The sequence below is a fragment of the Trachypithecus francoisi genome, unplaced genomic scaffold, assembly GCF_009764315.1.
Source record: "Trachypithecus francoisi isolate TF-2019V2 unplaced genomic scaffold, Tfra_2.0 Lachesis_group16, whole genome shotgun sequence".
Taxonomy (NCBI): Eukaryota; Metazoa; Chordata; class Mammalia; order Primates; family Cercopithecidae; genus Trachypithecus; species Trachypithecus francoisi.
In genome coordinates this window covers 6,440,312-6,455,806 of record NW_022681461.1, presented here as the reverse complement: position 1 = coordinate 6,455,806, position 15,495 = coordinate 6,440,312, and the positions used below count along the sequence as shown (strand labels likewise).

The 15,495-nt window shown below is 37.8% G+C and overlaps 1 protein-coding gene across 7 annotated transcripts in view; it reads right to left on the bottom strand.

Moving 5' to 3' along the window:
* AUH (AU RNA binding methylglutaconyl-CoA hydratase) overlaps window positions 1–15,495 on the bottom strand; it is a 145,452-nt gene that overhangs the window by 56,973 nt on the left and 72,984 nt on the right. The window contains exon 7 of one of the 7 annotated variants that reach the window (XM_033236807.1): window positions 15,060–15,259. The exons of the other annotated variants lie outside the window; for them this stretch is intronic. Coding sequence (XP_033092698.1) covers window positions 15,075–15,259 — 185 coding nt within the window. The 3' untranslated portion in view covers window positions 15,060–15,074. Of the gene's footprint in view, window positions 1–15,059; window positions 15,260–15,495 lie in introns of those variants that run through there. 7 annotated transcript variants of the gene reach the window in all.

Genomic DNA, 15,495 nt, shown 5'->3' with positions numbered 1-15,495 from the left:
AAAATTTTTTTTAAAAAACCAGCCAGGTGTGGTAGGGCATGCCTGTAGTCCCAGCTACTTGGACTGTCGCAGTGGGAAGATCAGTTGAGCCCAGGAGTTCGAGGTTACAGTGAGCTATGATCATGCTACTGCACTCCAGACTGGATGACAGAGTAAGACCCTATCTCTAAAAATTAATACTAAGTTTTCCAAATACCTTTTAAGATGTTAAGGGCTAATAATCTCATCTATAAAAATGGATGCATAAAATACCATTCCAATTGAGGCATACAGAATCCAGAATTACAATTTAGTATGAAAAGAATTATATACCACTACCATGTACAGTTCATTCCAGAAAAGCTAGACTCTTTCAACAATGGAAAATCTATCTAAATAATTCCAGTATCAAAAAATGTAGCATTATCAACACGTCAAGAGAGTTCCTTAACATGAAGTATATCTCAAACTAAAAGCCAGGAGAAGTTTTTATGGCAAAACGTAAGTTTTTTCATAAGAGTTGTAAGCGAAAAGCAAAGATATCTAAAATATAACATTAAAATAGCAAGCTGCAGAAGAGAATGTATGATATATAGGGAAAAAATCTACATATGTATGTATGAATATATCAGTGTATGAATTTAAAAAATTTTAAATGACAGGCATCAAATCATTAACAATTATTACTTATTGGGGCTGTTTTCCCTATTGTTTGAATCAAAATCAAGTGCCATGAGACAACACAGACAACTACTTTTAAGAAATCCTCAATTAGGCCGGGCGCGGTGGCTCAAGCCTGTAATCCCAGCACTTTGGGAGGCCGAGACGGGCGGATCACGAGGTCAGGAGATCGAGACCATCCTGGCTAATACGGTGAAACCCCGTCTCTACTAAAAAATACAAAAAACTAGCTGGGCGAAGTGGTGGGCGCCTGTAGTCCCAGCTACTCGAGAGGCTGAGGCAGGAGAATGGCGTAAACCCAGGAGGCGGAGCTTGCAGTAAGCTGAGATCCGGCCACTGCACTCCAGCCTGGGCGACAGAGCAAGACTCCGTCTCAAAAAAAAAAAAAAAGAAATCCTCAATTACTAAAAGATGAAACTTTGAAATTCCCCAAGATTATTTCCAACTATTATTCAGACATTGTTAGTGTTTATATTTTTTCCTTTTTTAAAAAAAGGAAATATTGCTTTTTTAAAAAAATAGCAATATTACTTTTGTCTTTGAATGCCCTGGGAGTTAAACTTGGAAGTAATGCCTTTCCTTTCTCGTTAATTGAGATGAACACGGCTTGGTATGAAAGATTCCCCAAGGGGACACAGGCTCTGAGAGTAAGGTGCTCAAGGTTTCCCCACTGGAGGAGGCATCGCAGAGGCAGCAGGTGAGTTTTAATGATGAGGTGTCAGGAAAGAGACAGCAGAAGACAGAAGGCCAAGGGGAAGGAACTGTAGGAAAAGAAAACCAGAGAGCGCTGGCAACATGCTGCATGCAGTAAGATCACACAACAGTGCTGCCACACAAGGGTGCCATGCCTGGCGACCACAGGGTCCAGCAATATATTCACAAAGTCCCACTTCAAAATGAAAAGATAATGAGGAAAGCAACACACACAAATATAAAAACACATTGTAGTTTCACAGTGTAATCTTACAAGTGGCAAAAAGATTATTTTATAAAAGTCAATTTTATATACATAGGAAAGATAAGAAACCTGAACACTGAGGACTTTTTTTTTCCATCTCTTCCACAGTCTTGACAGATGGTGCTCACTTCTGAGTGACAAGTAACTATAAAAACCAGCAAGTCGATTTCAAAGGAACAGTGGTCCTTTAAACTACTCATGCCAAATGCCTTTTAAGATCGTCACTGTTTAGTCTGATTTCACCTTTGTGGGTAACAACTCTTGGAAGTAGTTTGGTGAGATTTCAATGAATGGAAATATAGCAAGTCTGGATATACAGTAAAACAACTTTTCTGATTAAGTGGTCAGTCGTTTCACAAAAATAAAGGAACTGCAGAATGGTGTATTTATTAATTTAATGAATCATAGCCCTTCCTCTTCCAGTCAAGATAAGGTAGCAAAGACTGGATTTACCTTCCTGCCTGAAAAACTCAAAAAACAGTTTTCAAGACACTGGACATGAGGCAACAAAGGACAGTAACTGTTGAAACAACTGACATGAGCCCTGAGTCTGCCCAACCTAACTTGGATGAATATCAAAATAAGTATGCTCGGGAAAAGAGCCCATGCAAAGAAAAGATTCCACAAGGGATAATCACATTTATGTCAAATTCTGAAAAACAAAAGCTAATCTACAGTGACAGAGAGTAGTTCAGTGGTGGCATGAAAAAACTTTTAAAAGTAATAGATACTGTTCATTATCTTGGTTGTGATTTCACGGGTGTATATATGCCAAAACTTGTCAAACTATAAGCTAAAATATGTTAGTTTATTGTACATCAATTATAACTTAATAAAGCTGTTAAAGATATTAAAAATGAAGAAAAATTATCCCAAACAACCATTAAGTAACAACAAAAACAAAGTGTTACTCCTTATAATGTGCCAGGTAATGACATAGGCACTTTACGTGTATTATCCTAGTCAATTCTCACAACAACCTATGATATAGGCATTATTATTATCTTTATTGTACAAAATAAACTGAGATAAATAATACAGAGAAGTAACTTGTCTAAAGAAATAACAGTTCAGTGATATAAATGAGATTCCAACAGCATTCAGCTATTTGTGTTGCTATAAAGAAATACCTGAGAGTAAGTAATTTCTAAAGAAAAGAGGTTTAATTGGCTCACAGTTCTGCAGGCTGTACAGGAAATGTTGTATCAGCATCTGCTTCTGGTGAAGGCCTCAAGAAGCTTACAATCGTGGCAGAAGGCAAAGGGGGAGCAGACATCTCATTCGGTGAGAGCAGGAGCAAGAGAGCAAGTAGAGGGAAGTGCCACACAGTTTGCAACAACCAGATCGCCTGTGAACCCACTCATCACCAAGGGGATGGTGCCAAGCTGTTCATGGGAAATCTGCCCCAACGGTCCAGTCACTTCCCACCAGGCCCCTCCTCCAATACCGCAGGTTACAATTAACATGACATTCGGTGGGAACAAATATCTAAACTCTGTCACAAGCTGAGGGACCTCACTCCAAAGCACATACCATGAGCTACTTACTCGACTCCACAGGTAGACATGGCTAGTCATCAGATGTTTAACCATAAATGTTACTGCTGAGCTGATGTGTTTAGTTTGCATAAGTGAAAGGAATGTAATCTTAATTCTATTATTCCAAATTAGAGTTCTTGTTATCATTAGACTTGACATTTAAGTTTGTCGGATGGCATGCGGACAGGTACACACTGAAATATCCCTCTGATGGTAAGTCCAAACAGTTCACACCCTGTTTTTCACATTACAGGCACCAGAGATTCAAAAATGCAGTCACCAAACTGGATGATTTGTAAAAAGTGAAGTCAGTTTTATTTTTAAAAGATAAGGGAAATGAACTGCCACTCTTCTTAATTTATAGGCAGAACTAATTACCTTCCTTGATTAACTTTCTACATATTTAATGACTCTGAGAAAAAGGTAGGTCTTTGAACATCTGCTTTCTAGACTGCTTAAAGTGATTCTGGAGACTATTTATTTAACTTGATACATAAAATAAACACTATAGAATATTAAAATGTAAATAAGACCACCTTGATTACAGCTGAATAATAAGAAAGTAACCTGCCACTCATAAAATGAATAACCTGTTTTTTTAAGAGAGCAAGTTATTAGCGATTTTTAAAAATGAGAGCAGTAAACACTGACATAAATTTGAGGTTATAAGGAGGAAATTAAAATACTCATAATCAAAGTCACCAATTAATTAGATTTCATTACTTACATAATTTGAACACATAAAGCAATAAAGCTAATTTTAATGAAAAAAAGGCAGTTAAAGTAAATAACATATTCTTATAGTATTAATTCTCCAATCTATTCTGTATAACTATCCTTTGAAGTTAATCTCATTCTTTTTTCTCCAGGAGCAGTGATTCACGCATTCAAATATACACACTGAGGACTTACCAGTGGGCCAGGACCCTTAGTCTTACACTCTGGAGAACAAGACAGAGGAGCTTCAAAAACTTAGTCTTACATTTATGATTTATTTTGAGCTAATTTCTGCACAAATTGTGAGGATTACATCAAGGTTCTTTTTTATTACTTTTTTGCACATGGAAGTACAATGTTTCCTAGACCACACTTTCCCCATTGAATTGCCTGTGCATTTTCCTCTTTCAGGATTTTTTAAAAAGTCTTGAATTTTAGGCAGTTTATTTACGACGTGTCTGATCATGGATTTCTCCAGGCTTGTTTAGGTTCACTTAGCTTCTTAAATCCTTATATCTTTCACCAAATTAGGAAAGTTTTCAACCATTATTTCTTCGTTTTTTTTTTTCCCCTGAAACACACCTTCTCTCCTTCTGGAACACTCGAGACACAAACGCTAAACCTTTCAGTTTTATCCCCCAGGTTCCTGCGGTTCAGCTCACTTATTTCACACAATGATTTTTTCTCTGTGGTTCAGACTGAATAATAATTTCTATTGCTCTATCTTCAGATTCACTCACTCTCTCTTTTGTTCATCTTTATTCTGCAATTCAGTCCAACCAGTTTGTTTTTTTATTTTGGCAATTTTATTTTTTAATCCTAAGATTTTTGTTCGTTGGAGTTACTCTCCCGGAGTTCCCTCTGTCTGTACCAATGTCCATTTCTGTGTTTCAGGATGTCTTTAGAACAGGCCACTGGATGGCAGGAAAAAAATGAATCCCACAGTTTTTTATTTTCAGCCCAGGCTGCTCTCAAAAACTCCGCATCTGTGTAACAGTTTACTTAAAGGTGTACTTGATATTTAATGATCATTTTGAAGCAAACATGTCCAAAACAATATTCTTGATTGTCACTTCCCAACTTGCTTTTTGAATAGCTTTCCACGTCTCAGTACAAGGCAACCTCTCTTTTCAGTTACTGCAGCCAGAATCCTTGGAGTCATTCTTTACATCCGTTTCTTTTATGCTCCCCTTCTAGTCTGTCGAGAGATTCTCTTGGCTCCATCTTCAAAAGATACCAGAATCTACACCACACCCCACCACTTTCACCATTCCCGTCCCAGTCAAGGCCCCTAACACCCTTCACTTCAACTACAGCAACAGGCTCCTGGCAGGAGTAGGCTTCTTGCTTCTAACCTGGCCCTACTATTGTCTGCTCCTAACACAGTGATGACGATGAACCTTCAAATATCTAAGAGCATGCCAGAGCACGTCACACCTCTGCTGAAAAACCTACGGTGAGCCCCCTTCTCACTCAGGGTAAAAGTTAAAGTCCTGACAGTGGCTATAAGACCTCTAGATCTGACTCCCCTATTGCTTCTGACAGTATCTCCTATCACTCTCCTCCTCCTCCTCTCCGCTATGGTTGTGGTGATGTGGTGAATATTCCAAGCACACTCCCATCTAAGGCCTCTTTACTAGTTGATACTTTTGACTGAATGCTCTTCCTCATATCTGTATGATTAGTTTCCTCAACTCCCTTAAGTCTTTATTTCAATGTTACCTTCTAAATGGGGTTTGCTCTGACCTCTTGGTTTTAAACTACAAACCCACACTCTCCTTGCACCCCTTCCCCTATTTTTTTTTCTATAGCGCCTTCCACTTCTGCCGTAATACACAATTTATAATTTGCCACATCTACTGTCCTTGTGCTAGAAGGTAACTGCTTGGTGGCAGGAATCTTCCTCTGCTTGTTCAGGCTATATCCCCAGTGTCTACACCAGTGCATGACTCAAAAAAGGTCTGCTAAGGCAAGTGAGTAAATATGCCTAGAAAACGGTATGCGAGCAAGCGGAGCAGTGGTAGGAGCTGAGGTCAGAGAAGTAGCCAGGGACCCACCTTGTAGGACTCGTCATCTATTAAATCTTGGTGATGGCTGACAGAAGCCACATTGTTTTTCTGAACTCATGACTCCCAGCTTTATACTGCTTTATCCCTGTCTGACTACAACAACAGTATCATAAAGGGCAGTTATGATGTTTGTACACGTTTCATCTCTCCTAACAGATTTTAGATGATCAATTCCAGGGGAGCATTACTGAGTTCTACATAAACCTGTTTACTCCACAGCAACTAACAGAACGGCCTGTACACAGTACAAAGTCGGCAAATAACTTCCAAACCACCCTAATTACACAAAAAGAACTAATCACTGAATTACACTTTAATGTATAAAAAGATGAGACTTTGTAGTGTGTGCTTGTGTATACGCAAGGTATGTTGATAATACTCATATGTTAATAAATACACTAGACCTCAGAGGGCTGAATGAGTGCCAGCTTTCAGGAAGTCACCTGGGGAAGTGCTACACTAAACCCAACTATGCTGTTCTTTCTTCACGTCGGTAAAATGTCAACATTATATAAGCCTCTTTAAAAAAAGAATTGTTCTTACTTTTGTTATGCTTTTGTTCTTCCTGAAATAGTATGACCTTATTAATCATATTTGGCACAGAATGATCTTTTGATATTTATGAAAATCAAATTTACCCTCATAAAAATGAGTCACTGCTGAGGATATTTAAAAGAATAAGCTCAGATTCTGATGGAACTTCTAAAAGGATCTCAACAAAGGTTATAAACAAAGCCTTTCAAAATCACTGCTGTGTTCAGGACTACACACACTCACAGGATGTAAAATCAAATTCCAGCAAAACGTGCCAAAGACTGCCTTACTGCTGAACATAGCCAACAAGGATGAACAGTAACGCCCCCAGACCCCTCACGCAGGGAGGGGAAAAAAACACAAAGCTGGAGTCGGTCTCTTTTTCTGGTTCCATGAAACCTCTGTGCTCTAATTTTCCTTCTTCCTTTCTTTTTAAATTTGGAAATAGTCGGCCAACGGTAATTACTATAGCTTCTTTTCCTGAAAAGTTTCTAAGATAATCCTAAAACTATGCCCACATTTGTCACTACCCCAACCAAATGATCAAAGATATTATCACCCAAAGTGGGATGACCTAACACTGGGAATCATATAATAAACACAACATGAAACATGCAGTATTGACAATGTAATGTTCTTGGCAAAATGTCTTAACCTAAGCCTAACCATGAGGAAATATTAAGTTAAATCTAGAATGAGCAAGCCTCAGTAAGACAATTGCCTGTATTGAGGAGATCTCAGCCAAAGTACACAAAATTTCGAGATGAGGAGTAAGTTCAAAAGATCTACTGTATGTCATGGTGACCACAGGCAATGATAACACATTATATACCAGAACACTGCTGAGAGTAGATCTTATGTGTTCTCACCTCATATATACACACACACACAAATGAGTATATGACGTAATACATGCTAATTAGCTTAATTTAATCACTTCACAATGTGTGTGTGTAGATACATGTGAAAACACTATACACAGAATTTTTACTTGTCAGTTAGAAAAATAAAATACTTAATCCCTTAAAAAAAATTGGTAAGATGTTTCAGGTTAAAAGAAAAGTTAGCACCACCAATCATGAGACACATAGACATCATGCAAACCCAATAGGATGCCCTGAGAAGAACCCAGCATCACTTCTGTGGAATTATTGCCAAAAATGAATAATCTTAATTTATTCATGAGGAAACATTAGGCAAACTCAAAAATAAAGACATTCCATAAAAGTACAGACTGGCACTCTTCTAAATTGTCAAGTTGACTAAATATAAATTTATACTTTGATGAAATACAAGAGACAAAGGAGACGCAGCAACTAAATGCAACATGGAGTCCTAAACAGTCTTGAATCAGAAAAAGGACACTCGTAAGAAAAGTGTCAGCATTTGAAGAAGGTCTACAGATTAGTTAGTAATAACGTAGCAGTATTAACTGTCTACTTTTGATAATTGTGGTACAGTTCTACAATACATTAATATTTGAGGAAGCAAGTAATAAGAATGATTTATACTATCTCTGTAACTATTCTGTAAATCTGCAATTACTGCAAAATGAAAAGTTAAATTAGTGTCATAGAAAACAAAAAACAAGAATGAGGTACTCTTTTAGATTTGAAAAAATTACAAATTTAACCAAATGAAAAATTAATCCTGAACTGCAAAAACAAAATACAAAAAGACAGCTACAGACAACTGGAGAAATCCAATTATGAATCATATATTAAATGATATTACTTACTAAATTCCTGTTAATATTCTTGGGTGTGATAATAGTGTTGGTTATGTAAGAGACCATTCTTGATTCTTAGAAAATGTATGCTGAAATATTTAATGCTCATTTATATTTTGAAATTTTTCTATGAGAAAGAAGGATTTGGGGAATGGAAGGAGAAAGAAAATGGAAGGAATAGATCTTTGTAAAGGGTATAAAAATGTGTGTTTTACTGCCATTTAAACTTCCTAGTTTGAATATATCTCCCCCCAGAAGCTGGGGGAAACAAAAAATGAATTCACAGAGCAGTGGAAATACAAAGCATCTCAATCCCAGTGGTGTACACCCAAGCAAAAAGCCTTAACAAATTACCTTAGTAATAATAAGGTTTCCTGACACAGACCTCAAAATCTCCAGTAGAAGAGGTAAGAACAAAGACCAGGAATTAGAAAATCTGCCACTATTTTCTCTGTAAATTTAAAGAGATACTGTCAAATAAAAGGATCTTAATCCTCTGAACTTGTATTTCATCCTTGTAAATGTATTACAGGAAAGTACTGTTTTAGGATCTATTTCTAAAAGAGAATTTTATTTTATAACATTTGCATATTCTCCCAGTTGGGAGAGGATAGGAAATGCAAATGCTTTCTTAAAGTTGAGAATGTTGGAGACGAAACTAGGGCTATATAGTGTACAAAAATCCCCAATAAAATCATGACAAGGTTCTGGGGTAACCATTTAAATTATTTTTAAATTGGCCAGTGCTTCAAAACAATAGTGTTTCACTTTGTGTTTAACATTTGTAATCAAAAACATATATACACATATATACTACAAATAAAAGCACTGGTTCAAGTACTTGATAGTCAAATTACATCTCATCTTTTAATTACATCTGATATAACAACTACTGAAGGAAGTTCGATTTTAATGTTTCTACATTCCTTCACGTCTTTCTTTTTATTGCACTATATACTTTTAATAGTCATTTGATACTAAACAATATTCTAATAAAAACTAAAATTGAGCCTTCTAATTTAAAAACTACATGATAGCAGTGGTCCCTTAATATGCTCATTAGAAATATTACCATCTCTTCAAAGTAATTATTTTAAAATAGCATTTTTAAAATTTATAAAACATACCTTAAAAATCAACATATTGCTATGCAGGTCCAAGCTCAGGTAAAGAAAGCAAAACAAAACAAAATACTATTTTTTGATAAATTGTTTTGCTGTAAAGTACTATCAGAAAAGGCCAGAAGTGATGATATGACAATCAATAGCATCATGTTAATTCTCTTTATCGAGTGTACAGGAAATTCACATAAGGAGATACAATTTCATTTGGATTAATGTACAAATGCTGCCCGGTATGAAATCATGGAGCTGTAATAACTTACAGGAAGATTATCTGTCAGATTTTAAACATCTGTTTTCTAGAGTGGCTACAAATCATGTATTTTACCCAAAGATATTTACTTTCTCCATAATATTAAGAAGAAAAATTAAGCATCTATTTTTCCCACAATATTTTTCCCATATTTGAATTATCCGCGCTTATTTTCTGTCTATTTTTTGGCTGTCAGCATCTGCTCATCTGGAAAAGAGGGAGAGCGGAGGCAGCTAACGGCAGAGCAAGACTCGCTGGAAGAAGAGCGGCGGCAGCTAATGGCGGAGCAAGGCTCGCTGGAAGAGGGAGCGCGGAGGCAGCTAATGGGGAGCAAGGCTCGCTGGCAAAGGCCTTCCCTGGTGATTGTACCCCTGGCTGCTCATACAAGCCTCTATGATAGGAGGCAAGTGACGCATTTTCTTTTAACCAAAAGAGATCTACCAAGAAGGGAGAAAAAAATTAAGTAGTCTACTGTGTCTAGTATAGAAAGCTCTTTATAATAGTTACCATAAACGTTTATACCCAAAAGGAGGATATCTCAGAGATCACTTTAAGCATGGCAAAATTCACCAATTTAAAAACACAATTTTTGAAAAAAGCAGTCTTTTCCTATCATCTATAACAAAGGAAAGAGAAGAAAGGAGATGGCAAAAATATCTATGGATAAAAAATCTTCTGTGGATGGAGCAGAAGAGGATTTTTCTGCATTAAAATTTCAGAATAGCTCCTTTAGGTAATAAACACAAAAGCGTTATTTAAAAAAAAAACTCTGCTATTTCAAAAGAACAGGCTTCACCTAAGGCACTTTAAGAACTGTAATATTAATTTAAAAGTAGACCAAAAATTCTGTGCATCTCTTATCTAAATGTGAATACTATTGAAATTTTTATTAATAATGAAAATGAATCTCATTTTCATTTTCATTAAACAATTCAATGCTACGTAACATTTTATGAGCTATGAACTTGAAAGCTTCATTGTATTAAAAGAAGAACGAAAATATATTCCTCAAACTCACTTAGGAAAAACAAGGTCAGGGGCAGTGGTTCATGCCTGTAATCCCAGCACTTTGGGAGGCCAAGGTAGGAGGATTGCTTGAGGCCTGAAGTTCAAGGCCAGCCTGGGCAACACAGACCCTGTCTCTACAAAAAAGAGAAGAAAATTAGCCAAGTGCAGTGCTGTGCACCTGTAGTCCCAGCTACCGCAGAGGCTGAGGTGGGAGGATCTCAAGCCCAAGAGTGTGAGGCTGCAGTGAGCTATCATTACATCACTGTCCTTTAGCCTGGGTGACCAAGCAAGACCCCATCTCCAGAAAAAAAAAAGAAAAAAGAAAAGAGAAAGACAATCATGCTTTGTAAGTACATGGGAAAATGTCAAAGCATTCTGACTTTTACAACAAATTTATTTAATAGAAACTAGAAAAATAATTCTATTCATCAGAATATGTAGTCCAAATTCAATCAAATCTATAAAAAGTACGTTCTAATTAATGCACCCACTATTGAAGAGGACCCTAAAGAACTTAAGTATATTGGGAAAAAATTCCAGTTTCTAGACCTCATACGGTATGGCACAATGAGTTTACAAGACAAGACGGAAGAGGTTGTTATAGCATAATCTATCTTTTTTCATCTAATCAAACCAAACACTGCTCTCTATCTTCTGGTAGTTGTAACACAAAACTTTTCATAATTAAGACACAGTAAATATCCAAATTACCAAGTTCATCTTGCTCCCACCCCAAATTTCTGCCACCTACTAACCCCCATCTGTCCCCCAAAATTATGTAAACATCACCAAAAAGTCGCTGTATTCATTGCTATAACAAATTACCACAAACCTGGTACCTTTGAACAACTGAAATTGATACTCTCTCAGTTTTGGAGGCCAGAAACCCAACATCAAGGTGTTTGCAGTGTGGTTCCTTCGAGAGGCTCTGAGGGAAAATCTGTTCCATGCCTCTCTCCCTTGGCTTCCCATGGCTGCCAACAACCCTTGGCATTCCTTGGCCTGTAGATGTATTATCGCACTCGGTTTCTGTCTTCACATCACTTTCTCCTCTTCTGTGTCTCTCTTTTTCTTAGAAGGACCCCCTGTCTTTGGATTTAAGCCTCTCTCAGATAATTTAGGATGATCTCATCTTGAGATCCTTAATTACATGTGCAAGACCCTTTTCCTTCTAGGTTGACATCTCTTGGTGTTTGTTGTGGGGGTGGGGTGGGGGGGCGCATGCCATCCAACCCACTATAGCTACTATCTTTCTATCTTCTAGGGTTAGTTACATCCTCATTACCAATAAATGCTTACTTCTCAAAAGAATTTCAGAAACATGTCACATCACCCTTTTGCTAAATTTTGCTTTATTTCACATATTAGTTATCTGGAAATTCTTTTTAAGTTGATCCACTGTCTGATAAATCCTTCTAGTGTTTTTTTATTAATCACAGTGAAAAAGGCAGGCATAACAGAATAAGTATATATTAAATTTTTTGGCCTAAAAGAATAACATTTTCATGAATTACCAAAGTAGGAAACATGGGGAGTCTTACACATTGATCTGGGCAGTCTTCAATTTCACTGTAACCTATGTTTTAAATTTGTACCTATATACCATAATCAGAATAAACACTCTTATAATGATAAGGTTAACCACACAATTCTAACCAATTCATATGCAAACATGTCTGCCATGTTCAACATTGACTTTAATATTTACATTGTTACTGTTGTTTCATTCATACTCTAAGCATCATTTAGCATACATAAAAGGTACCAACAGCCAAGATTGTGCCATTGCAGTCCAGCCTGGAGAGAGTGAGACTCCGTGTCAAAAAAAAAAGTTCCAAAGAAGGTTACTATAACATGCATATCCTTAAATGAAGTATACTTTTTGAAGGAATGACTTCACAAAATGGGAATGCCTCCAAATTCTCTGAATCAAAAGACCAAAAATTTCAGATTTATTGGGTGATGCAAGATTTCATTATCAATTTTGGAAAGATGTTTTCTTAAATGGCTCTTTCAAGAACAGAAGCTCATCTGGTTTTTTTCATAGGAATAGAAGAAACAACACCTCTTCAGTTCAAAGTTCAGGCTACTAACCCCAACTTTTGTCTCACTGCAGAGAAACACAAGAAAGGTGGTACAAAGCCTGGGAACACTTTTTTTTTTTTTTGGAGATGGAGTCTCGCTCTGTCACCAAGGCTGCTGGAGTGCAGTGGTGCGATCTCGGGTCACTGCAACTTCCGCCTTCTGGGTTCAAGCAATTTTCCTGCCTCAGTCTCCCCGGTAGCTGTGATTATAGGCACTCACCACCACGCCTGGCTAATTTTTGTATTTTTAGTAGAGACAGGGTTTCACCATTTTGGCCAAACTCCTGACCTCAAGTGATCCACCTGCCTCAGCCTCCCAAAGTGCTAGGATTATAGGCGTGAGCCACCGCACCCAGGCACCTCTCTCTTCTTCTTCCACTTGGGGTTTCACTGTCTGCATGAAGCTGTTGGTGAGGCCACACACATTTAAATGCACGCATAAAAGCTTGAAAATGTTTGTGTAATTCTTTAAGAAAATAGATCCAAACGGCGACAAAAATATAATTAGCACAGTAATTTAAAACTTAAGAACCATCATCTTCACTGTCTACATAGGCTAAAAATAGGGCATATAGGCATACCTCATTTTGTTGTGCTTCCCTTTGTTGTACTTCACAGATACTGCATTTTTACAAATTAATGGTAACCCTACACCAAGCAAGTCTATTGGCACCATTTTTCCAACAGCACATGCTTACTTCACGTCTCTGTGCCATATTTTGGTAATTTTCACACTATCTCAAACCTTTTTGTTATTGTATCTCTTATGGTAACCTGTGATCATTAATTTTTGATGTTACTATTGTAATTATTTTGGGGCAACATGAACATGCCCACATAAGATGGCAAACTTAACCAATAAATGCATGTATTCTGACTGCTCAACCAACCGGCTATTGCCCCATCTCTCTCCCTTTCCTTTGGTCTCTCTATTCCCTGAGACACAACAGTATTGAAATTAGGCCAGTGAATAACCCTTCAGTGGCTTCTGCAGTGTTCAAGTGGAGCAAAGATTCACATGGAATCAAAATCAAAACTAGAAATGATTAAGCTTAGTGAGGAAGGTATGTCAAAAGCTAAGATCAGCCAAAAGCTAGGCCTCTTGCATCAGTTAGCTTAGCTGCCAATGCAAAGCAACATTTCTTGAAGGTAATTAGAAGTGCTACTCCAGTGAACACAGGAATAATAAGAAAGCAAAATAGCTTTATTGCTGATATGCAGAAAGTTTTAGTGGTCCGTAAAGAAGATCAAACTAGCCACAACATTCCCTTAAGCCAAAGCCGAATCCAGAGCAAAGCCCTAACTCTCTTTAACTATAACTCTAACTCTCTTCAATTCTAGAGTTAAGTCTGAGAGAGGTGAGGAAGCTGCAGAAGCAAAGCTGGAAGCTAGCAGAGGCTAGTTCATGACGATTAGGGAAAGAAGCCATCTCCCATAACAGGAAAGTACAAGGTGAAGCAGTACGTGCTGATGTAGAAGCTGCAGCAAATTATCCGGAAGATCTAGCTAAGATCACCGATGAAGGTGGCTACACTGAATAACAGATCTTCAGTGTAGACAAAACAGCTTACTATTAGAAGAAGATGTTATCCAGGACTCTCATAGCTACAGCAGAGAAGTCAATGCCTGGCTTCAAAACTTTGAAGGACAGACTGACTCTCTTTTTAGGGACTAATGCAGCTGGTGGCTTTTAGTTAAAGCCACTGCTCACTTATAATTCCCAAACTTCTAGAGCCCTTAAGAACTATGCTAAGTTAACTCTGCTTATGCTGTATAAATGGAACAATAAAACCTGGATGACAGTACATCTGGTTTCCAGCATAGTTTACTGAATATTAAAGCCCACTGCTGAGATCTACTGCTCAAAAAGAAAGAGTTCTTTCAAAATATTACTGCTCAGTCACAACGTCCTGGTTACCCAAGACCTCTGACAGAGATAGACAAGGAGATGAATGTTGTTTTCATACCTGATAACGTAACAGCCATTCCACAGCCCATGGATCAGTTTACTTTCAAGTCTTATTATTTAAGAAACACATTTCAGGCTGGGCGCGGTGGCTCACGTCTGTAATCCCAGCACTTTGGGAGGTTGAGGCAGGCAGATCACAAGGTCAAGAGATCAAGACCAACCTGGCCAACATGGTGAAACCCCGTCTCTACTAAAAATACAAAAATTAGCTGGGCATGGTGGTGTGCACCTGTAGTCCCAGCTACTCAGGAGGCTGAGGCAGGAGAATCTCTTGAATCCGAGAGGCAGGGGTTGCAGTGAGCCGAGATCACACCACTGCACTCCAACCTGGTGACAGGGCGAGACTCTGTCTCAAACAAACAAAACAAAACAAAACAAAACAAAACAAAACCCACATCTCATAAGGCTATAGCTGCCATAGACAGTGATTCCTCTTATGAATCTGGGCAAATTAAATTAAAAACCTTGTGGACAGGATCTGTCATTCTAGATTCATTTAAGAACATCCATGATTCGTGGGAAGAGGCCAGAATATCAACATTAATAGGAGTTTGGAAGAAGACGATTCCAGTCTTCATGGATGACTTGGAGGGATTCAAGATTTCAGTGGAGGAAGTCACTACAGATGTGGTGGAAACAGCAAGAGAAATGGAATTAGAAGCGTAACCTGAAGACGCGACTGAATTGCTGTAGTCTCATGATAAAACTGGAACGGATGGGGAGCTGCTTCTTGTGGATTGATCTGGCTTGGCTATCTCCCCACCCAAATCTCATCTTGAATTGTAGCTCCCATAATTCCCACATGTTATGGGAGGGAAATGGTGACAGATCATTGAATCATGGAGGCGGTTTCCC